Raw genomic sequence first — 23,508 nt, 5'->3', positions numbered from 1 at the left:
GTAGGGTGTCTGTCTACGCCTCCATCTTGGCCGAAAGTCTTAATAATCAAATTTAAATATTCAGTATAGATGGCTTTTTGGATTGGAAGGAGAAGGAAAAACGTTTTTATATAATTTTTGAATAGCTATTTTACATACATGTTTCCTGCCTTATTTTTAATAGGGTCTTACTGGACAGAGCTCACTCAGACTATGACAGTGCGTTTCGCCATCTGGATTTGGAAATGCTTTCCTCACCACAACATTCTCCAGTCAATCAGTCTGGCAATACCTCAGAAACAAATACCTCGGACAAATCTTTCTCTAAAGACCTCAGTCAGATACTAGTCAATATCAAATCATGTAGATGGCGGCATTTTAGGCCTCGGACACCATACCTACATGACAGTGACAATGATGGACTCTCCTGTAGAAAATTATATAGGAGTATAACTCGAACAGGAACAGCACAACCCGGGACCCAGACATGCAGTACCTCTACGCAGAGTAAAAGTAGCAGTGGTTCAGCACACTTCGGTATGTTTATTTGTTATGATGTACCTTTTTTGCGGAAATGTCAGGCTTATCAATTTTTTGAATATGTGGTTTATTATATTTATGGCTAAGAGTCCTTTTCTCTCAAAAAAGTGAAAAAAAAGAAAGACCGAGGTTTAAGTATTTATTTGAATCCTTGTTTGTTACATGTACTTCGTTTAAATATACCCACATACAAAAGTGTGATTTATTACTGCGGGATGGGCAAAAGTATGTTTACAGTTGTTCGTATGGAAAACATTAAAATAATAATAATACAAGAACTAACTCTGTTTTGCATACTCATAATTGTAATCCTACTTTTGCCCCACCCTATATTTAATGTATAACATTTGTTTCCTGGGTGCAGTCTGAGAACCACAAGATTGAGCAATTATGTTTTCAAAATAATATGAAAAAATATGGACCATAAATTGTTGCTGTTTGATGCTTGGACTTCTATAGTCTTTCACTTAAACTGCATAAAAGTAGACTAGCAAGTCAACAGATATGCAAAGCTTTATCTGTCACAGTAATTCAGAATAATTTGTAAGAGAGAAACTAATTTTTCACAGAACAATATTTAATTTAAAAGATTAACAATTTTGGAAACATGTAGATAATATCTACTTTAGCATTATAGCTACTTTGTGAAATATGTCTAAAATGCTGTCTTGTTAAAATATTTCTAAAAATTTACCTTTCTATTTTAAAGCATAAATGTGTTATTTGAGACATGTAGATTATAGAAATCCACTGTTAAGATCATGTTACTACAGATTTTTGTAAAGATAATTTAAATAAAAATTTGGAAGGACTATAAAGATACTTATTTTGTTTACCTAATCATGTGAGGCTACAGTAAAACCTTCTAATAAATAAGAATTTGCTTAAAGACCTCCAGAAAAGATTTTATAAATAATTTGCTTTGTGGTTAGAAAAAAAGTACTTCTGTGAAGTGGAAGTCTTTCAGCTCAGAAGAAAAATAATCACATTTTAGAAATTAACTGGAAGATAAGCTAAATTATCTGAGGCCTAACATTGTTTATAATCCTATTAGCCCCAGTCTGTATCACGAAGAGTCAGTTTCTGCTTTTGTAGCCTTAATCAAAATGAAGAAGGATTTATTTATAGTGTGAGTGTAGAGATTGTAAAAGCAGAAGCTTGTAATATGTATTCCCTGATGAAGATTTTTAAGCTGTTTAAAATTCTTGGAGACTTCTCATTGAAAATTGGCATGTTCCATCAATCCCCATCTGTTCCACCTCTTAAAATAGAGAAGTTGAATTGTGTAACCATACTTGGGATCTTGTAATTATCTTTAATGTAAATTGTTTTGCTATACAACTTAAGTAAATATTAATATTATAAGGGTTACTTGATTTGTGTTGGCCAAAGATTATTAAAAGATGAACATTGAACAGCAAGTACTGTATTGCCGGAAGTTTTGTTGAAAAAAAGACATAAGCAACTCTGTATTTTTCTTTTTTATTATTTCCTTCTTACATATGTTATATAATTTTTTAAAATGATTTTATCAGTTTTGTTCTGTTGCACTTGTTTTCGGTTTTTCCTTAAATTTTACTATATCCTACTTAAGCTTAGAGAGTAGATGCCTGCAGATTGCTGTAGAATAGCACTTTGTTCTTTCACATTTGTGAGTATTCCAGAAACGTAAAGCTTTTCTGTTTATGCTGTGTAAAGTGTATTACAGTGGAGTTATATCATACATACATTTAAGTGAATTTAACTCTAAGCCCCTGGAGAAAAATATTAAAAATTAGTAGTTCAAATGTTATACAGGATTATAAATATAATTCTCCTGAAAGAATGTAGTTGCAGATTGGGCCACTGTGAGAGCAGGAGTAGATCTTCATTGTTCTTCTGGCAGGGTCAGCATTGATGCTTCATTCATAGGTTAAGCACCTCACCTTGGGCAGTGTAATTATAGTTGTAAAGAGTTTTTTGTTTTGTTTTGTTTTGTATAAAGTGGCCCATAAATACGGCTTTATCTGGTACTCAGCCACAGATCTAATCTGACATCAGAAGAAAAATTGACTGTGTTTGGCTTATTAAGAGAGACAGGTCTGTGTCACATGATGCACTCTAAGGAATTTTTAAGGCTTAATTTTTACTATCCTAACTTTAGAACTTACCCATTGTATGCGATCAGTCAGTTGATATACTTGCCTGCTGCTTAAGCCAAATAGGTGGGTTTTGATTTAGCTATTTTTTATTATTCTGTCATTGTTTTAAATATTATATGTGTGCTGTGACATATTGATGCCCTCTGGACTGAGTTTTCCCTTTTCTAAATAATCATCTATAAGGGCCTATTTATTCTCATTTTCAAATAGAAAATTCTAAAGAAGGACATCAGGAGACCGTTATTTTAGTAAAGCTTTTAACACACCAACTTTTGTAGCCTCTGTTTCAGTTGCTCAGAATCTTTTTGTTTGCTTCCCAATCTTGGCCATTTTGCATAGTTGTGTGGCCAAATGGGTAGCCTGGTTAGGTGCTAGAGTGCTGCACCCTCTGGATACTATACAGCAGAGTGACACAATGTCGATGAACTTGGGAGGACTTACTATATGTATACCTTGAATTTTCAGGCCTAGATTTTAGCACTTAAGGATAAATTGTGTATTTTTAATAATTTTTAGTTAATATATGATTTGGACAGTTTCCAACTATTCTTCTAATCTTAAAATTAGCACCTTTGAAAATTTGCTCTTTGTTCAGTGACAGTATCATTTGCATGTATTTGAGTTTGGGAGATATAGATGTCAGAATTAATACCTTTTATCATAATTAAAAAGGACTCTTCATAATTCAGAAAAACTGAAAATAGTAAAGTGATTTTTAAACCACCATTATATGTTCAGGATTTGAATTCCTAGTTCCCAGTGCATTTTCATCAGCATTCTAAGTTTTCTAATCTCACATATCTGCACTAAAGACGTAAGTGAATAGGAAATTTGTAGCTAGAATGTTATATTCTAAGTCTTAATGTCTGTAGCTTATTACTCAGGGCATTTTACCTCACTCAATTTGTAACATAAAATTGTAATTTTACAGAAAAGAGGAACTCTAGGTTTGAGCATTGGAATATTTTCATTGTTGGATTTTGTAAATCCTCAAGACCTTAATCCTTATCCAAATGTGCTTCAGAATTCAGAATTGCAGTCTCAAGTAGTACCATAGTAAAATATATTAACAGTTCTACAGTTTTATAGTGAGTGACATGCAGGAGTGGTCACACTAAAGGGAATGTTGGATCACAAATAACCTCATGTTCAAGTCATTTGCATCCAGATGAATTCAGATTCAGTCATACTGTGCCATCAAGTAAATCACCAAACTTCTGTCTTCAGATTGGATTTCTGTGTAGCAGCTGATAAATGTTCATAAACCTCAATCTAAACTATCGGTTCAAGCTTACTGATTAGGAGGTTGTACTTTAATACTGTCTGGGATCATTTCATTTTATATGTATTTCTTTAAATTATTTTGCCTGTATTAAAATTATTTCCTGCCTTTGTACTACTGAAAGAAATTTATAATTGAGAGGTGTCTTTAAAATATGTGTTTGGGTTTGCTGAGGTTTTTTGTTTTTATTATTTTTTAATGGTGTATACATTTTAGTAATCTAGAGTACACATTCTCAAACTGAATTTTTTAATTATTTATTTTTTCATAAGTACCTGTCACCTCAGCTTCTCCACCAGCACTTGTTTGGTTATTTCAGTTGATCTACTCCAGCTGCAGGAATGTGACTTAAAGGGCAGCAGCCTGAGCCCCGGGCTACTCCAGCTGCTAGTGGACCGCATGGTAGTCTCCTTCCTTATATAAGCAGTGGACTCATAAAATCTTAGATTATTTCATCTGAAGTCCTACTCCAGAGAATTGTAAGAAGCTACCAAAACAACAATAGTTTCTGACTTCTGCCTAGACTCCTCTAGGGAAGGCAAATTCAACAACTTTCTCGATCAGGTTGTTGTACTGTTGGGAGTCTTGTTTAGAAGTTTTTCCGTATATTGAACAAAAGCTGTCCTATTAAATTTAAATCTTCTGCTTTCTGTTCTGCCTTTGGAAGCATACTGAATGTTTTCTTGATCTCCAACATCACAGTGGCCTTCAAATACGTGAAGTCCTGTCATGTTCCTTCATGATTCTCAGCTTTTAATCCTGTACCCTCACATGACTCTTGACTGCTAGACTCCTGGCTGTGAGGGGCTGGATATATGAGATTTTTTTAAGCATTTGATTCACACAGTTGGTACATTAAAAGTTTGATTATTTCTTATAAAATTAAATCTAAAACAAACTTTTGTCTTTTTGTATTTAAAATCTCATTGGTTTAGTGGTGGTTTTTTTCCTCCCTTCTACTAGTAAATATCTTTGAAACCTCAGATGAAATTCTCTTCATCTCTTAACATGAAGTTGTAGGAGGAAATCACTAAGGATCCCTCCTGATCTAAAATTTTTAATGAAATGATTCTAATTATGTCTACAAAACCATCTTGTCCATCTTTGTGTGAATTGCAGACTTGACCACCATACCATATATGGAGATAGACATACAACCTAAAATAGAGGTTTAGGAAAATATGGTCATTTTAATTTATTTCCACTTAGCATTTGGATACACTTTGAATTATAATGGCATCTGAGGTGGTGTTTTCTGTGTAAATAATAATGTAAACCCCAGTTCAAATTGTACTTGATGCAGTTTACTACCTTATCAAGCTTTCATTCACACAACCTTTTAGATTTTGTATCTCAGAAGAAATTTAAAATCTTTGCATCTCATGGCTTAAAAGAACTACAGTGATCACCTATTTAATCTCTTTTTTATTTTACATGAGTGTACTGAATCACAAAAGGTTTATAAGTAACTTGCCCAGGCATACTAAACTAGTTATGATAGTCCTGAGGACTAAAATAGCAATCAAGATCTCTTGGCCACCATACCCATGGTTTTTACTACCATTGCTTGCGGCTCATATGTTATCTGTACAGTTGTAGATAATTTATCAGAAATATCCAGAGAAAATTTTATAACTAGACTCTAAAATATATAAGTATCTAAGAAATAGGCCTGCATAGTTATCTAAAATGTCAGGTGCATTTTTATTATTAAATCTATTAGTAGGAAGTTAACAGTTGTTAAAAAGTGGAATTCACAAGAGCCTCAAAGACCAAGGATTAAAATGTTGATTTAAACAGGACAAAAATATTTGTAACCTTTATTCAAATCAATTTCCAGTTTAGTAATGCTAAAGTTTTTATTAGAACACACACAAAGTATCTATCCACTGTGCTGAATACTTGAAACTAATACGATGTTGAATGTCAACTATAATTGAAAATCTTTTAAATTATTTTTAAAAAGATGAGGAAAAAATAGAGATTGAATAAAGGAAAAAAAACACACATACAAACATCTGCAAAGAATATTTCCATTCATATAAATGGAGTTTTGTATATAGGTCTTCAGTGAATACTAAATTATTGATTTTCCAGGTCTGTAATGACCTGACCTTCCAGAAATGGTCCCTTTTATAAAAATTTACTGAGCGTTTCCTACTAGGAAATACAAGACTTAGGCAGCTCACTCAAACTTAGGAAATTAAAGTGTAAATTTCAAAAAACATTAGCAAAACTAATAAAGTAAGGATCTTTAGGCTTAAATAATTGCTTTTTATGTATTTTTTAAACATAAAGAGAAATATTATGTTAATTATGAGCATTCTGTACAGAATCAATTTTGTAGGTTTTCTTCAAGTTCTGATTCAACACATTTCTGTTATATGGAAATACGTTGACAGAAAGTTACTTTTTTATGTCAATATTCAAAGATTATCCTATTACCAAATAAAATCTTCCCTGTAGAAATCAGCTCTGAGGATTTCAAACATAGTAGAAAAAGAAACTCATTAAAGGACATATGTCAACTAAATAGATTTGTAGCATGCAAACTTTTAAAAAATCAAGTTTTCCCAACAAGAAATAATTTCTTTGCTCCTGTAGCCCAAAAACATAGTTCAACTCAAGTATAAGTCTGTGTAGATACTAATAACTTTCACAATTTTCTGATCCATTCAAGATAGATAGGGTAGAATTTCTATCCTAAACATTTTGTAGTTGTACACGTTGGAAGCTGATACTAGTAGATGGAGATTCTTCAGGAGTTGTAAGTGAAAATTACAAAACTTTGATAAAGTGATATTCTAACTAAATTATCAAAATGCAGTTAAAGACAACAACAAATTAGGTTGGCAGTATTTTGAAAACCTTAAACTTGAAATTGCTTATATTAACATGATTTATAGATACCCTGGTACCCGGGGTTGCATGATAACCCTTTTTTTTTTGTTTTGTTTTGTTTTGAAATAATTCTTACCCAAACATCACAGCTTCTTAAGAAGCCTTTAAGGTCAGATGTTGTGATTGTATATGCTTTTTTTTTTCTTTCTTTCTTTTTTTAATTGGCAAAAGAAAAGAAAAAGGTTTCCTTTTTAAAAACTGAAAACACTTTTGGGGGGGTAATAAATGAACATTTTTTTGTTTGTTTTTTTTAGAACTGAGCTCTCCATAGACAAACATAAGTAGCATAACACAGTGTCTTTCCTCAGACATCATTCTGTACAGTAAATCAACATAAACAACTTCGTTCTTATTGACTGGATTTTTTCCAGGTGGGTTAATTGGGTGGGGAAAATTAATTAACCTTAACATTTAGAGCCTCTTTTCTTCCTGTTAAACTTAAAGGATGAGTTCTTTAAAAAAAAAAAGTAATAAACCGAAACCTTATATTTCATATAGAGGGAATGTTTATAATGACTAAAATCAGAAAATATGTAGAACATTTAGTGTTCTGTTAGGCATCATCTGAATGCATTGGGACAGTAATATAAGTGAACTAGAAACCAAATGGTAATTATCAGATATCTTCTCAAGCTTAGTGCAAAGTTGAATTTCAAATACATGGATTTTTTACAAAGCTGGTATTACCTTTTTACACAAGTGTCACAGCTTATAAAAATAATGATTCTGCAACTTGGGAAGTGAGCAGTTCTCTTTCCTGTGTTTAACTCAGGAAGTTTAATTTTGTTTTTCTTTAGACTTAAGCCATTCTTGTTAAATGTAGTTGTAAAAATGCTTAAATTTTCATTTGAAGGTGATCTTTAGCAGGACCGTGAGCTTTTTGTCAAATGCTTTAATTTTGCACAACATTTTTTAATGCTGGAATTTTAGTATTGTAAGATGTGTATGATATTGTGCATATTTATAAAATGTGTTCTCATCTTATGTTCAGCATTTACAGCCGAACAATACCAGCAACATCAACAACAACTGGCACTAATGCAGAAACAGCAGCTTGCACAAATTCAGCAACAGCAAGCAAATAGTAATTCCTCCACCAACACTTCACAGGTGAGGGATTTGTCTGTCTTATGATTTTCCCTCATTTTTCCCACCAGAGTTCATCTCTAATTACCAACTGTTGTCATAGAACCTTGCATCTAACCAGCAGAAAAGTGGCTTTCGCCTGAACCTACATCATAACCATTCTATACAGGGTTTAGAAAGAACATTGCGGGTGAGTATGGAAGCTGTTGCTCTGCTCCCTATTTTAAAAAGTAAAACTAAAATGTATAGTTAAGAGACCCTGTCTTCAATTCTGACTTGTAGTCTGTGATGTATGTCTTTAATATATAACCCTATCTACACCTAGCTCATTACAGTATTCCCTCCCTTATCACAAGTATTACGTTCTAGACCCCCCCGCAAAGTAGGAACCTTACATTTATTCTACACTCATAAACCTACATAACTTTTAACAACATATGTATACAGTACCGCAAAATCCCGTGATATAGTGAAAAATCTGCAATAAATAAATATTTTTTTTAATTCCTCAATACAGTGAGGCCGCGATAAGTGAACCGCGAAATAGAGAGGGACTACTGTATTTTGTTACTTTAATTATTATTACAATTTATTAAAAATTATCATACTAGAATAACCACTTTTAGAAGAAATCACTTTGAAACCTAAAGCATGATGAATATTTGCCATTTAAACACGTTTAAGGCTTAATGACTGAGATTTGAATCTCAGCATCTTGGAAGAAAAATTAATGTAAAAAAATTCAAGGACTTCTTAATTTCTAGGCTAAATTCTGATATTTTGTTACTTCCATTCTAAAGGGATGACTATCTTACTATCCCAAAGGTACCTTTGGTTATGTGTGTATATATGTTAAGTTAGGTGAAAGATATTTACACACTTAGTTATTCATTATATGTACTTGGAAACCATTGAAATGTTTTATGAGCTTATTTCTTGTTCTATGTTTTATGTTGGAATTTTACTGTTTCCATATTATAGGAGGTTGATTTTGGTAATTGACTTGTCCATATTATATATTGTCACACATGAAAATCAAAATATGTAACACTTGAGTTATAAGATTACTTGAACATTTCTCAAATTTATGACAATGAAAAGAGAGAAAATTATTGGGTTGGCCAGAAAGTCTGTATGGTTTTTTCCATAAAATAAAAGACACATTTTTCATTTTCACTAATAACTTCATTGATTTGAATATTTTGAGTATGTCAGCCATTTTCCACGTGGTATAACATTGATCGTTCTCAATTAATGTCTCTGTTTGATCACTGTGAACTTCAACTGGTCTCCCCAACCATGGAGCATCATCCAGTGAGAAATCTCCAGCACAAAACTTCGTAAACCATTTTTGACACATTCAGTCAGTCACAGCAACTCCTGCACACACTGCACAAATCTTTTTTTGCGTTTCAGTTATGTTTTTACCTTTCTTGAAATAATAAAGCATAATATGCCAAAAATCTTACGTATTTTCTTTCATGTTCAATATCAAAATGGCTACACAAAATTTCACTGGTTTTGATGTTTTCTTTTTTAAATGCATGCTGACATGACAGCTGTCACCATATAACCTAACAACCTTGTTTCAAATGAAGTTAAGACAACTAAGCACTACTACAGTCATCTTATAGAAAAAAACAAACGAACTTTTGGCCAACCCAATATTTTAGTGGTTTGTCACTTTTGACTATATTCAAACTGATTTTGCTATTCTTGTGTACTTAATTTGAAACCAAATTAGATTTGTTTTTATTTTCTTTTTAGGGTATTGTTTCCAAGACGTTGGATTCTGCTAGTGCTCAGTTTGCTGCTTCTGCTTTGGTGACATCAGAACAACTGATGGGATTCAAGATGAAGGATGATGTGGTGCTTGGGATTGGGGTGAATGGCGTCCTTCCAGCCTCAGGTAAGGATAAAGACATTTAAGTGGTTTTGATAAGATTTGTAACACATACCTGTAATAAACAGCCATTTGCACATTTTTTAGATGCTTCTCTCTTTTTCTCTAGGAGTATACAAGGGCTTACACCTCAGTAGTACTATACCAACAGCACCGTTACATATGAGCCCATCAGCTGCAGGTTCAACTTTGTTACAGCCTTCAAACATGCCACAGACTTCAAGTTCCCACAGTGCCCTGAGTCATCCAGTAACTGCTGCCAATTCTGCAACAACTCAGGTTCTGATTGGGAACAACATTCGATTAACTGTCCCTCCATCAGTCACCACTGTAAACTCTATTGCCCCCATAAATGCACGACACATACCTAGGACTTTAAGTTCTGTTCCATCGTCTGCCTTAAAGCTGGCTGCTGCAGCAAACTGTCAAGTTTCCAAGGTTTCATCTTCATCCTCTGTAGATTCAGCCCCAAGGTAAGTAGCCGTTTTAAGACTAAAGTGTTTGAAAAATGAGATCTAACTTAAATTTTCAGACATTGCTCTCTACTTAATTCATTGTGGTTTTTGCTCTTTATACATTTTAAAAATGTTTAGACAAGAATTCTTTATTCAGGAACTAAACAGATAAATTTTCAACATTGTTGAAAATTTGAACTAAATGGTATAGTGAATATTAAATATGTAAGTTGTGAAATGGGCATCACTTTTTTAGTATGATAATAGCTTACAATGTTCTTATTCCTCTACCTCTGGATGGATGGGGTTCTCTTTTGATACTTCTTTGTCTATGATATCTGCCACTGCTTTTGTGTAGACAGAACTGATAGAACTCATATGGCTACAGTGCTAAGCTGCTCTTAATAATGTAAAGGCCTACAGTATTCATGTCAGGTCAACTTTTAATCAAACCATTATTTTTTGCGCTAACTTGTGTTCTTGGGTTTCAACAGACAGTTTAGAATGTTTGCTTGGGCTCAATTTTGTTTTAAATATTATTAATGGTAATTAAAGTCTTTCTGCTTACAAAGTACTGTGGGAAAACAAAAAGGAAAACAAGTTTTCAGTTTAGTTAGAAGACAGGCATAAACATGTGAAAATTTAAATAATGTTGATTATAAATAATAGGTGAAAATCATTCTAGAGGTATCTCAAAGCATTATATGCTTGTCAAATTTATTGTATAAGTTATGGCTATAATTTCAGTAGAGGGAGACATTTTTTCATACCAGGAGTGTTCTGACAATATTCTACAGAATTAAATTTTATCTTGGTGGGGCAGAGAAGAGGAAGACAGAGTTCTAGAAGTATAAATGTGTTCAGAGGTTAACAAGTAAACTAGTTTTTCTAGAGCTTTGGGAAGGTTAGTAGTTGAAATTGGAGTGGTAGGAAGAGGCCAGACTGATATTTAGACTTCCTCAGCTGGCAGTGGCCTGGAAGGAGGAGCAGGGTTTGTAGCAACAAACTGTATCCTTGTGTGCTCCTGAACTTACAGTCATTGTCTGCTCAGTTACAGTTCTTAAATATATACCACATGGTTTTCATCTCTAGAATTGTATAACCATGGAATACTTGCAGTATATGGAAAACTTTTTATATAACTTATTACAGTCCCTTGTTTTTAAAGATGAAACAAATCCAGGGAAGTTAACTGACTTTTCTCTAAGCACACTCAGCAGTCTGGGTACTGGAATAACTGAGACCCTGGTCTTCTGACTCCTAGCTCAGTAGCTGTCTTGCTCTACTCAATAAATAAAACCTTCTAAGTCCTGACATATATGTTCCTTTTTTTTTTTTAAACTCTTATGAAAGATTTAAAAGAGGAGGAAATTGAAACCAGAAACTAAAAATTGTGAATTTTTATGTTTTTAATATCTAGGTTGCTTGGGTGCTAGTATAATTCTGTCAATAATATATTTGATCATGGAATTTATAAGTCTGACTTGCAGTTGTGTATTTCTGATAATAATCTGTAAAGGTTCATATTCCTCTTATTTGCTATCTTGTCCCAAAGAGTCAAATTTTTTTCTTTAAATAAAAAATATTTAAACTTTATTTCGGGAAAATAGTCTTGGTTTGTTCAATTTATATTTGTTAGATTTGTTGCAGAAAAGTAATTTATTGTACCTTGTTTCAACAGGGAAAATCATGAATCAGAAAAGCCAGCACTAAACAACATAGCAGACAAGACAGTCGCAATGGAAGTGACGTAGTTTTCTCAGGAGTAGGACTGCAACCTGGGACTTGATTAGGTGCTATGCATCAGGAGCATTCTGAATGCAGGGGATGATGAGATGCAGCACATGAATTTCTGTGCAGCTGTGGGGACTTGACAGCAATGCTCATCTCTCATGTTTCAATTTTCTTTTCTTACTATTAATAGGAAAAATCACATCTGTAAATTAAGAATACAGCAATTATCTGTATAGTACTGCATATTTGTAATACCCTTGTATATATGTTACTTGAATACAGAAATGTTCATTTGTGATGCTTTGCACTTGGGGGTGGGAGGGTGGGAGGGAAATAACTTGCAACAAAGAGTGTGAGATGTGAGATTGTATAGAGATGAAGTGTCATCACATCATGTGCATGGTGCGGAACCTGCTGTTTTATCTATTTATTGTGCCGTGTTTACAGTTTTTTGTACACTGTACCTTCATTGGTTCCTGTGCTGTAGTAAATGTGTTAGGTAGCTGTGGACTCCTTGGTATTTTGTAAATGGTATAACATAACTTGGTTCCCCTCTGGGTCCCTGAGTTTTTTGTGTATCGTGTGAAAAAAAAAAAAAATGGTGACATACATACAAAATTTTACCAAAAAAAGGCATCAGTTTTTAAAAAACAAAAAATGGGGAATGTACTGTTAAATGAGGATCATCCTGGTCTACTATCATTAGGATAAGTAACAAGCTAAAAATGAAGTCTCTTGAATCTTCCTTTCCCCACTTGCCCACAACGCTGTGGGAAATTTCTGGTACTTAAAGCACTAATGTTATGTTGCTGCTCTATAAACAGCCCAGTAGTCCCATTTCCTTCCACACCAAAAAGTGTTAAATCAAGTATGCAAATGGAGTCCTTACAACTGGAGTTTATGTTGTCTTGCCCGTTTTTTTTGTTTTTTTTTAGCACAAAAGAAATTGTACTTTTTTTTATTGTTGAATTGTTTAAAAGACTTCATTCTTTACTTGTTCTTACAAAAAGGATATAAGGGAGAAGAATGCAGTAATTGCTGTACATGTATCATCATTCCAGTTTCTAAAAACAGCCAGCCAGCTTTTTTCCTTTTAAGATTCTCCAGAAGGCTGCAATGCCAGAACCACAAATATCGGGTGCCTTCCTTTGGAAATATTTGACCTCTCTTCTGTGAAGAGAATGGTACTTAACAGACTACTACCAGTGCTTTGTCAGTACCGAAGTCTGAATGCCCAGTCCAATGGCATACATTATCCTTAAGGTTTTTAATCCCACCTGGAAAAATTGTGATAAAATTCTCACAAAATAAACCCAGGGCATTACATGTTGACAAACTAATGTGTAGTGGTCTTTTGCTTTTATTTTCACCTCAAGAACTTTGTGTGACTTTAATTAAAAGCATTCTGTAGATCGAGCTGATGTGGCTCAGTTGGTTTGGAGTGTCATCCCATAAACCACAGGGTTGTGTGTCTGATTCCCAGTCAGGGTACATGCCTAGGTTGTGGTTTGGTTGCAGCACATATGAGAGGAAACTGATTGATGTTTTTCTTCCCTCTCTCCCTTCCGCTCTCTTAAGGCCATGTCTTTGGGTAAGGACTTTTTTTTTTTTTTTTTTTTAAAGCATTCAGCAAAGGGGGCCATGGAAATAGGAGTGATGACTTGATCTTTCTTTCCCCAACAATTACTTATTGAATGATTTCTCTGCTTAGGACTATTTTCAGTCCTGCAACAGTGAAAAAATTCCTCCCTTCCCTCATGGGGTTTATAATCTCATTAGGTGATTAAAAACAGAACAAGTAAGATTTAAATGGTATTATGCTAAGTATTATGGGAAAGTAATACAAGGAAGGGGGAGAGGAGTAGTACCAGGATGGGGTGGAGGGTGGGAAAGGAAGGTCGTTCCGTTTTTTTAGAGACTTGGAATTGGGAGGAAAGGATTGCAGGCAGAGAGAATAGGACAGAGTTCCCAAGGTGAGAATGCCTGGTTTGCTAAAGGAACAGCAATGTGGTTGGTGCAGCAGGAAAGAGAAGAGTCAAAGAAGTCAGAGAGTACTAGGGAGCCTGCTTGTGGAGGGCCAGGGAGGTGATTTTGAGGACTTTGGGTTTTCCTCTACTTGAGAAAGGGGTTTGGAGCACAGGAGTCATGGTATCTGAACAGGCTGACTCTGTTTGGGTGTTCAGACCAAATTGTAATAATCTGAGTGAGAGACAGTAGCAGAAGAGTTTGATTTTGTTTATATTTTAAAGGTTGACCCAGTAAACTTGACTCACTGAATAAGTGTGGGGAACATGAGGAAACTATGATTTAAGGATAGCTTCAAGGTATTTGGCCTGAGCAATGGGCCACAGTTGGAAAGCACTGGGAGGAGTGAGTTTGGGGGGAGCTCAGTTTGGACTATTTGATATCCATTAGACATCCAACTACAGATGTCAAGTAGTGAGTTGGCATATAGAAACCTGGTACTTGGAGGAGAGGTCTGGGCTGGAGGTCAAAACTTGAGTCATCTTCATAGATGATATTAAAAGCCATGAATCTGGATGAGATCAAGAGAGTGGGATTAAATAGTGGCATAGTAAATACAGCTGTCATCAATTAGGTGTTTTAGTCTCGCTTTTAAGAGAATCCCCTGTCTCAAAGGGATAGACTTACAATTTGGATAACTACTTCTGTTCTGTGTTCTGTGTTCTTTAAGGAGAACATAGTAACTGATCAGTGTGACTAAAAATTTAACTGCTGGTTTAAATGTACTTGAATAATTAGGATTAGGATTAAAATTTCTAAATAAAACCTAGCAGCTAGAATGAGACCTGGGCCCACAAACTAGTATGCCTACTGGATTGAGGATCAAGAGAATGAGTCCTCATCAAGCATAGCCAGTTAAGAATTTGAAATTAATTGCATGGGTGGGGGTTGAGAAGCGGCACATAGACAAGCAGTGATCAACACCCATGTATCATTTACTCTTTTTTTGACCATATCAACTCTGAGATGCAGAGAAAATACAAATTAGTATCATTCACATTTTAAAATAAGGAAATTTACTCAAAACTACATCTTTGGTCTCAACTCCTTGCCATTTTTCGATATACTCTAATACCAATGTTGTAAAATAGCCTGAAGTGAAGGACTTCATGTAAAAGAAAAATTCAAACACTAAGATATTAGGGAAAGGGAGAAATAGGTCATCAAGGGAACTTTGACATCAAATCTAGTTAATAACTACTACTTACTGTGTGTTTACAGTGTAACATTCTATACATAGTAATTATTTAATCCTCACAATTCTTATTTAAGTAGATCCTAGGATTATCATCATATTGAATGTGAAATTCATTCAAAATTATACAGTGATTTGAACTCCAGCTAGATTCCAACGTGGCTGCTCTTTGTATCCCCTACTTAGTGGCTAAGCCAGGAAACAGATTTCTAATATAACTTCTTAGTAACTATTGTTCCTGTTGTGTTCCTAAAGAAATTGGCACTGTTGATTCTGTTACTTTTTTTAAAAATATGTTTTATTGATTATACTGTTAACAGTTGCCCCAACTGCCCTTCCCTCTACTCTCCTCCACCCGGTGGCTCCCCTCTCTCCAGTTGTCCCCCCCTTTTAGCTCATGTCCATTGGTTGTGCATATAGTTCTTCTTAACCTCTTCCTGTCTATTCCATTCCCTCCTACTCGTCGTCGGCAGCCGTCCATCTCGAGAGACGATGGTGTAGCTTCTTAAGAGTCCATCTGCACCGCCGAGAATGGCTGTGCAGTCGGACTCGGGAGTGACACGGTATCTGTCTCCTCCCGTGTTGAATTGACATTGAATTGACATCTTGCGATGACGCTGGAGTGTCCTCTCCAGTGAAGCTGAAGCTACAGAGCCTGGGCAGGGTGATATGGAGGGTCTGCTGTTGCCCATGCAGCAGACCCCCCCTCTCTTCGCAGCTGAAGGATCCAAGGGAAAGACGGAGTCAATACAGCTTGGCTTCAGGTGCGCCGCAGGAGTTGCCAGTGTTGACTACAACGTCAAACCGCCTTAGGGACTCCGGCTCCGGATTTTCTGTCGGGGTTTACTCCCTTAGCCTTTCCCCTGAAGAGGTATGCCGCAAGGCAGCGGAGGTTTTTTGGAGTCAGAGTTTTCCTTCTCTGATGTGCCCTGACTGGAAGATCAAACCAGCGACACTTAGCTCGCAGGCCGACGCTCAATCCACTGAGCCAAACCAGCCAGGGCTATTCCCTCCTACTATGCTTCTTAATTCCTGTACTATCTCCCTCCCTCTCACCCTTCCCCCTTCCTGCTGACTTCCCCACAGTATGTTCCCCATACCTATAGTTCTTTTTCCACTCTCATTGCCTATTTGGTTTGCCTTGTTTCAATTCCCTAGCTTCTGTTGTTGGTTCTTGTGAGGCAGTTTTCATTTTAATGTTCATATTTTTGATCCTCCTTCTTCTAAACCAGTCCCTTTAACATCTCATATAGTAGTGGTTTGGATCTAATGAACTCTTCCAATTTTATTTTGTCCTGGAAGCACTTTCTCTGCCCTTCTATTCTGAATGACAGTTTAGCTGAATAGAGTATTCGTAGCTGTAGGTTTTTGCTTTTCATTACTTTGAATATTTCTTGCCAGTCCCTTCTTGCCTGCAGGGTCTCCCTTGAGAAGTCAGCTGATAGTCTAATTGGTACCCCTTTGTACATGATTCTTTTCTTCTCTCTTGCTGCTTTTAAGATTCTCTCTTTATCTTTAATTTTTGACAGTTTGCTTATAATGTGTCCTTGGAGTGTTTCTCCCTAGGTCCAGTTTTTCTGGAACTCTGTGTGCTTCCTGAACCTGTAAGTCTATTTCCTTCCCCAAGTTAGGGAAGTTGTGCTTCATTACTTTTTCACATAATTTTTCAATTTCTAGTTCTTCTTCTTCACCCTCTGGCAATCCTATAATCATATGTTCGATCTCTTATAGTTGTCCCAGAGGTTTCTGATCCTCTCCTCACTTTTCTTGCTTTCTGTTTCCTCTTTCCACACTGGTTGACTGTTTGTTCCTTCCCTATGTTCCGGTTTGTTGATTTGATGTCTGGATTTTATTTCCTGACCTCTTGTCTCGTATGTGTTTTCGTTCTTTTCAATATGAGTGGCTTTCAATCCTTTCTTGTCTTGTTCCAGACTTTTTGTTAATTCTGTAAGCCACCTAATGACTGTAGATCTGAATTGAGCCTCTGAAAGGTTTCTTATTTGTTCGTCTGTCAGATTCTTCATCTGCTGCCTGTTGAGCTGCGTCACCAGGATTTCTATAGTTGTCTGCCTCATTTTGACAGACACGTGTTTTGCTTTGCTTCTTGGGCCGGCTATAGGGGGCGGAGCCCGTGTACTCATCACAACCCAGCTGCCGGCGGCAATCCACTATCTTTTTCGCTGTCCTGTGGCACTTTGTCGTCACTACCCGGCGACCAGCGGCAATCCGCAACCTTTTTCGCCACGCTGTGGCGCTTTGTCGTCACAACCCAGTGACCAGTGGCGATCTGCAACCTTTTTCGTGGCGCTGTGGCGCTTTGTGTGGGGGCAGGGGTCCAAGATGGATTCTTGCCGTTATTCTCTGCTGGGAGACCAGGATCCGTCCTCCAGCCCTCTGGGCCTCACTGTCTGAGGCAATACGGTGGCTGCCTTTCCCAGTGTTGGGGTCGCGAGCTGCCTGGGCTCGACTGCAGCCAGGATTGCTCTCCCTGCCGCTGTCCCTGGTGCTACTGGAAACAGCACCGCCCGATTTCTGCACTTCCTACCCATCCAACGAGCACCGCTGGTTTATAACTTCGTACGTTGGGCTTCCGTGTAGTTTTATTTTCTGGAATTTCTAGTTATCTTTTGAGGTAGTCGTATTCCTTTCTAGTTGTAGAGGGAGACTGAGCGTGTCAGTCTAAGCCTCCATCTTGGCCGGAAGTCTGATTCTGTTACTCTTGGCATTATTATGCTTGTGTCTATTTCATGAGCAGAAGCCCCAAAAACCTCCCAAACTGTGAATTCACCCTAGGTATACATCGTGGTTTCCCAAAAGAACATTGTTTTCTGAACTCCAAATTTAGGAGAGGTTTTTTTTTGTGGGGTTTTTATTTTCCATGAATATTATAACAGTGTAGAATATGCTATAATGATAACGTATAATTAAGTTACAGGTAAGTAGGGTTTCAGGTTCCTCACTAATACTTAGAGTAGATCTTCTTTTGTCTATTTGATGTATTGATGTTCTACATGAATTCTTTTTTAAAAAGAGTGCTATTTCCATGTTTTAAAAAGGAATGCTATTTCCATGTTTGAAAATAATAGCAAAAGGAATTAATAGAGAAATCACACATTGATTCAAGTGTTTATTAACCATGCCAGGCACTATTGTAGTTGTTAGGGACGCAGCAATGATCGAAGTTCCTACCTTCATGCACCTGACATTGTATTGATAGTAGGATATTCATCAAATAATAATCTAGACAAAGTTAAGCAAACATTAAAATTAGAATTAATAGATAAAATGTCCAATGAAGTCATCTTGAGATTTTTAAAATAAATGTAGCATTTATTCAGCTTTGGAAGTTATTTGTGGAATGTATTATTGCAAGAACCAGACAACAACTTCAGTACTTCCCACAAGATTACATTATGAACTAATTAGGTACAACCCCCCTCCCCCCAAAAGCATATAGGCAAAATGTAAAGTCATGCATTTTGCAAGAGAGTCCAGTCTTAGTGAATGATCTGCCCTACTTTTGTAGTGCTGAGACTATCAGTATTATAGAACATAATCTATACTGAAGACTATTTCTGACCACTTGTATTAGTTATCTGTGGCTGCACTAATAAATTACCACAAATGATGGCTTAAAACAACATAATGTGTTCTCTCACAGTTCTGACGTCCAAAATAAGTTTCAATGAGCTGCAATCAAGGTATTAGCAGGGTCTTGCTCCCTCTGGAGGCTCTAGGGGAGAATATTTCCTGCCTGACATCCCTTGGTGTATAATAGCATCACTCCTGTCTTCATATTCATTGCCTTCTCTGAGTGTGTATGAACTCTCTGCCTTTCTCTTATAATGGTACGTATGATTAAATCTAGGGCCCACCCAGATAATCCAGAATGAAAGTCCTTTGAGATCATTAATTTATTGAACGTTTTCCATATAAGATGATAATCACAGGTTCTGGGGATTAGGATTTGAACATTTTTATCAGAGAATTGTGGATTGCCTGAAAACAGTCTGGAAAGATGAGAAAGGCTATAACTCAAATCATTGCAAAAAATAGAGTGATCATTGATTTTTGTTCAACAAATACTGAAATTCTAGAAACAAGAGCCTTTTCCATCTCACCCATCCACACACATTTGATTCTGGGGAAATATTTATGATTAGTGAAAGAACTATGCAAGTTTACAGTAAATGCATTTAAGGTAGGGACTGTACTTAAGAGCTAAATAAAAGTTCAGGATTAATGTATATAAGAAAATTGATATGCTGTAATGGTCAAATTAGGGATTCTTTCAGATAAGTCTTCCAACATAAAGTCACCTCTATAATTTCTGTTAGATTAATCCAGCGATTTTCACCTGGTGTGCTACAAGAATTTTTAAACCATGCAATACCTGACTTTACTGACCTCTTTTCCCTTAGATTGTCAAATAAAAATGACAGCAGACAACTCTACAATAGCCATCTGGTGTGAATGAATCAAAATTATATTTGTCAGATGGGCAAAAAATGTATTTTTGGTATGCTGCAGAATTTTTATAATTTATGTGTGCTATGAGATGAAAAAGGTTGAAAATCACTGGACTAATCTGATTTGACTCAAGTCAAATTTTGTTTATCATTTGCACTCAATTCTATAAACTCCAACCTGTGTTGTTCAATATGCTAGCTATTAACCACATGAATACTTAAATGTAAATTAATTTAAATTAAAGATTCAGCTCCTTAGGGACACCAGCAACATTTCAAATGCTTAAAAGCTGTTTGGCTTATTGGCCATTATATTGGATGGAACAAATATAGGATATTTACAGCACTGCAGGAAATTCTGTTAAAACAGTGGTGTTCCAAAGCTAGGTCTGTCCGGAAAAAGTCCAGTCATTGTTAATATAACAAGCATAGTCTGCACAACATCTGTGTAACCTGGCAGTGAAGGAGAGTGGTCTAAAATGCATGCATGGATAATGACGACTTCACTGTACTAATCAGTGGAGGCAGTAGATGCTGTTGAGTGAGCATGTGTTCTGTGGTGAGTGGCCATTGCATTCAAAATGACTGAACAAGTAAAGCAACGAATCTCCATCAAATTTTGCATTAAGCTTGAACATTCCTCCACAGAAATTACAGGATGATTCAGAAGGCTTTCAGGTATGATGCAATGAGTGCAGTGCAAAAAAAAGTGTGGCACAAATGTTTCAAAGATGGTTGAGAATCTGTTGAATGATCCATATTCTGGAAGGTCTGCAACAAGCACAATACCTGAGGATGCTGCAATCAACAAAGATCAGCGACTGACAGTGCACAAACTAGAAGCTGATCCAGGGATTCCAAAAACTATGCCTGAGATTTTGGCATAAGACGTGTCACGGCAAGGTTTGTTCCGTGGCTTCTTGCTAGCCGAGCAGAAGGAACATTGTGCTGCAGTTGTTAATGAGTTGATTCATAACACCGTCAATGAACCAGATTTTCTCAAGAAGCTAAAAATGAGATGACTCATGGGTCTATGGCTATGACCTGGAAATGAAGGCCCAGTCAAGTGAAGTCACTTGGTTCTCCATGTCCGAAGGAAGCTGCAGAAAAATTGCAGGAAGATCAAGACCATGTTAACTGTGGTTTTTGATTGGAAAGATGTCCACACTGAGTATGCTCCTCCAGGGAAAACAATTAACAGCAGTATTATCTCAATGTTTTTGTTGGTTGAGAGATGTGACTATGGGCAACAGGTGATTGGCAGCTTCATCGCAACACACCTGCTCATGCATCACTGCTTGTGCAGAGTTTTTTGGTGAAACATTAAATCACCCAGGTGACTCAGCCCCCACTGCCAGCCCAGATTTTGTGCCCTGTGACTTCTGGCTTTTCCCAAAACTAAAATCACCTTTGAAAGGGAAGAGATTGCAGACCGTCAATGAGATTCGGGAAAATATGATGGGGCGGCTGATGGAGATTCCAACAAAGGATTTTGCTGTGTTTTGAACAGTGGAAAAGACACTGGGAGAACTGCAAGATTCCAAGGTGCCTACTTTTAGGGGACTGAGGTGCCATTGACCTATGTACGATGTTTCTTGTATCTTCAATAAATGTCTTTATTTTTCATATTATGTGGCTGGATACCTTCTGGACAGACCTTGTATGTTTATGTATATATCTCTGTTCACTGATCATTTCCATTTGGATGTCTTCAACTCATTTCAAATTCAACATGTTTCATGCTAAGGTCAACTTTTCTTCCTCCTCACCCCTAAAGAAGAACCCACATATGCAATTTGGTTCTTCACCATCATACGGAGCGAGAAACCTGAGTCATCCTTATTTTTTCTTCTACTTAGCCTCCCACATCCATCAGACCAAAATATTTTTATTTTTTTTAACTTTCCTATGTGTTCCACTGGTATGCTTCTTATCTGACTCCACTGCTGCCACATTTGTTTAGGTCACCATAATCTCTGTTCTGGACCATGGCTGCAGTCTTTCTAAACCTTATCTCATTCTGCTGCGAGAGTGTTCTTCCTAAAACTCAAATCTGACTAATGCTTTAGGGGGGTGAGTTTCAAACATCTTCACATGGTTTACAAAGACCATTTTTTGCCATTCTTCTTGTCACATTCTCCACTCCTAATCGCAGCTAACATTTATTGACCACTTACTAAGTACAGCACTGCTCTTAAGTTTTTTGCGCTATCTCATGTAATCCTCATAACCAAGGCCACTGGGTATAGTTATACAGGTTATACAGCTATTAACTATATGGTCCCACATAAGTGGCAAAAAAAAAAAAAAAAAAAAAAATTGCAGATGAACAGTCAGAAGGGAAAAGCAACCTGCCCAGGTGAGATGTTAACTCCAAGCTATTTTAACTCCTGGGTCCACATAGGTAAGTAAAGGCCACATGTTTAAACAACAGGTTAGCTTCAGTGAGAACAAGTGCAAAGTACTGTGCATTTGTGGATAAAGAATACAAACCACACGTAGATTATATATTAAAGGAGTTTTAAAAACTAAAGAGGCTTCATTTCTAGAAAGATTTCCTTTCTATATAAGGTTGGAAGCTGAAAGAAAACTTCACAACTGTTCTCTCCCTTTTATAAAGCGAAGCAATATATCTGTATGACTTGTTGGCCATTCCAGGGAACTGGATGGTTTAGGCATAAAACATCCTACAAGAACAGTTTAATTATTCTAAATTTCGGTTGTATACAAAGAACACCAGAAATGGTAAATATGTATGTACATATAAAAAATATTTTTCTTACGTTTTAGTCTTTTTAAAAGATTGACTTTCTGAAGCAAAGTAATAATAGTGTATTATGGCATTATAACATTAGGAGAAAGAAAATGTGTGACCACAGTAGCACAAAGGTCAGGAAGTTGTATAATATCACTTGGAACTAGACTATGATAAGTTAAAATGTAAAAAGTCCTAAACCAACCACTAAAATAACAAAATAATTATAGCTAATAAGTCAGGAAAGAAGGTAAAGTAAAGTAATAAACAATATTCTATTGACTCAAAAGGAAGTAGAGAAGAAAAAGGAAAGAGGACAGATAGAGTAAATAGAAAGCAAATATGCATATGGTCAATTTAAACCAAACCACATCAATGGTAATATTAAATGCTAATGCTCTAAACAACCCAATTTAAAGGCAAAGGTCAGATTATATAATAAGAATAAAGCTATGCATTGCCTATAAGAAACCCACTTTAAGTCTAAAAGCACAAATAGGATAAAAAGGATGGAGAAAGATATACACCATGTTAATACTAATAAAAAGAGATCTCGAGTGGCTAAATATCAGATAAAGTAAACTTTAGAGCAGAGAATATTATTAGGGGATAAAGAAGGTCATTTCATAAAAGGATCACTTAATCAAGAAGACATAATTACAAATATGCATTTAATTATATAGAGTTAAAAGGAGAAACAGGCAAATATATAATTACAACTAGAGATTTCAATAACCGCCTTTCAATACTTGATAGAAAAAGTAGAAAAGTCAGTGAGACTAGAGCAATGCTTTCAATCAATTTGACCTAATTGACATTTATAGAACATTCTATCCAACAAATGCTGAGTACACATGCTTCAAATACACATGGAACATTTACCAAGTTATACCATAGTGTGGACCATAAAACAAGTCTCAATCAATTTAAAAGGACTTAAAATATTTTCTCTGACCACAATAGAATTGTTAGGATTATTAACAGAAAAAGATCTAGAAAACTAAATAACAAACTTTTGAATAAAATGGACAGAGCAGAAGTCA

General features: G+C 35.9%; 1 protein-coding gene across 4 annotated transcripts in view; it reads left to right on the top strand.

Annotated features, from left to right (window-relative positions):
• Positions 1-12,332, top strand: part of EPC1 (enhancer of polycomb 1) — a 108,264-nt gene extending 95,932 nt beyond the window's left edge. For 3 of the 4 annotated variants that reach the window (XM_090266166.1, XM_090266165.1, XM_090266163.1), the window contains exons 10-15: positions 164-516; positions 7,835-7,953; positions 8,033-8,119; positions 9,697-9,838; positions 9,942-10,305; positions 11,969-12,332. In XM_090266166.1, coding sequence (XP_090122292.1) covers positions 164-516; positions 7,835-7,953; positions 8,033-8,119; positions 9,697-9,838; positions 9,942-10,305; positions 11,969-12,041 — 1,138 coding nt within the window. In that variant the 3' untranslated portion in view covers positions 12,042-12,332. The remainder of the gene's footprint in view (positions 1-163; positions 517-7,834; positions 7,954-8,032; positions 8,120-9,696; positions 9,839-9,941; positions 10,306-11,968) is intronic. The other variant, XM_090266164.1, reaches the window with a different exon arrangement.
• Positions 12,333-23,508: the final 11,176 nt, after the last annotated feature.

This window comes from Furipterus horrens, unplaced genomic scaffold (assembly GCF_987537825.1).
Source record: "Furipterus horrens unplaced genomic scaffold, mFurHor1.1.pri manual_scaffold_2, whole genome shotgun sequence".
Taxonomy (NCBI): domain Eukaryota; kingdom Metazoa; phylum Chordata; class Mammalia; order Chiroptera; family Furipteridae; genus Furipterus; species Furipterus horrens.
Note: the sequence above shows the minus strand (reverse complement) of the source record. Positions and strands in the feature narration are given on the sequence as shown.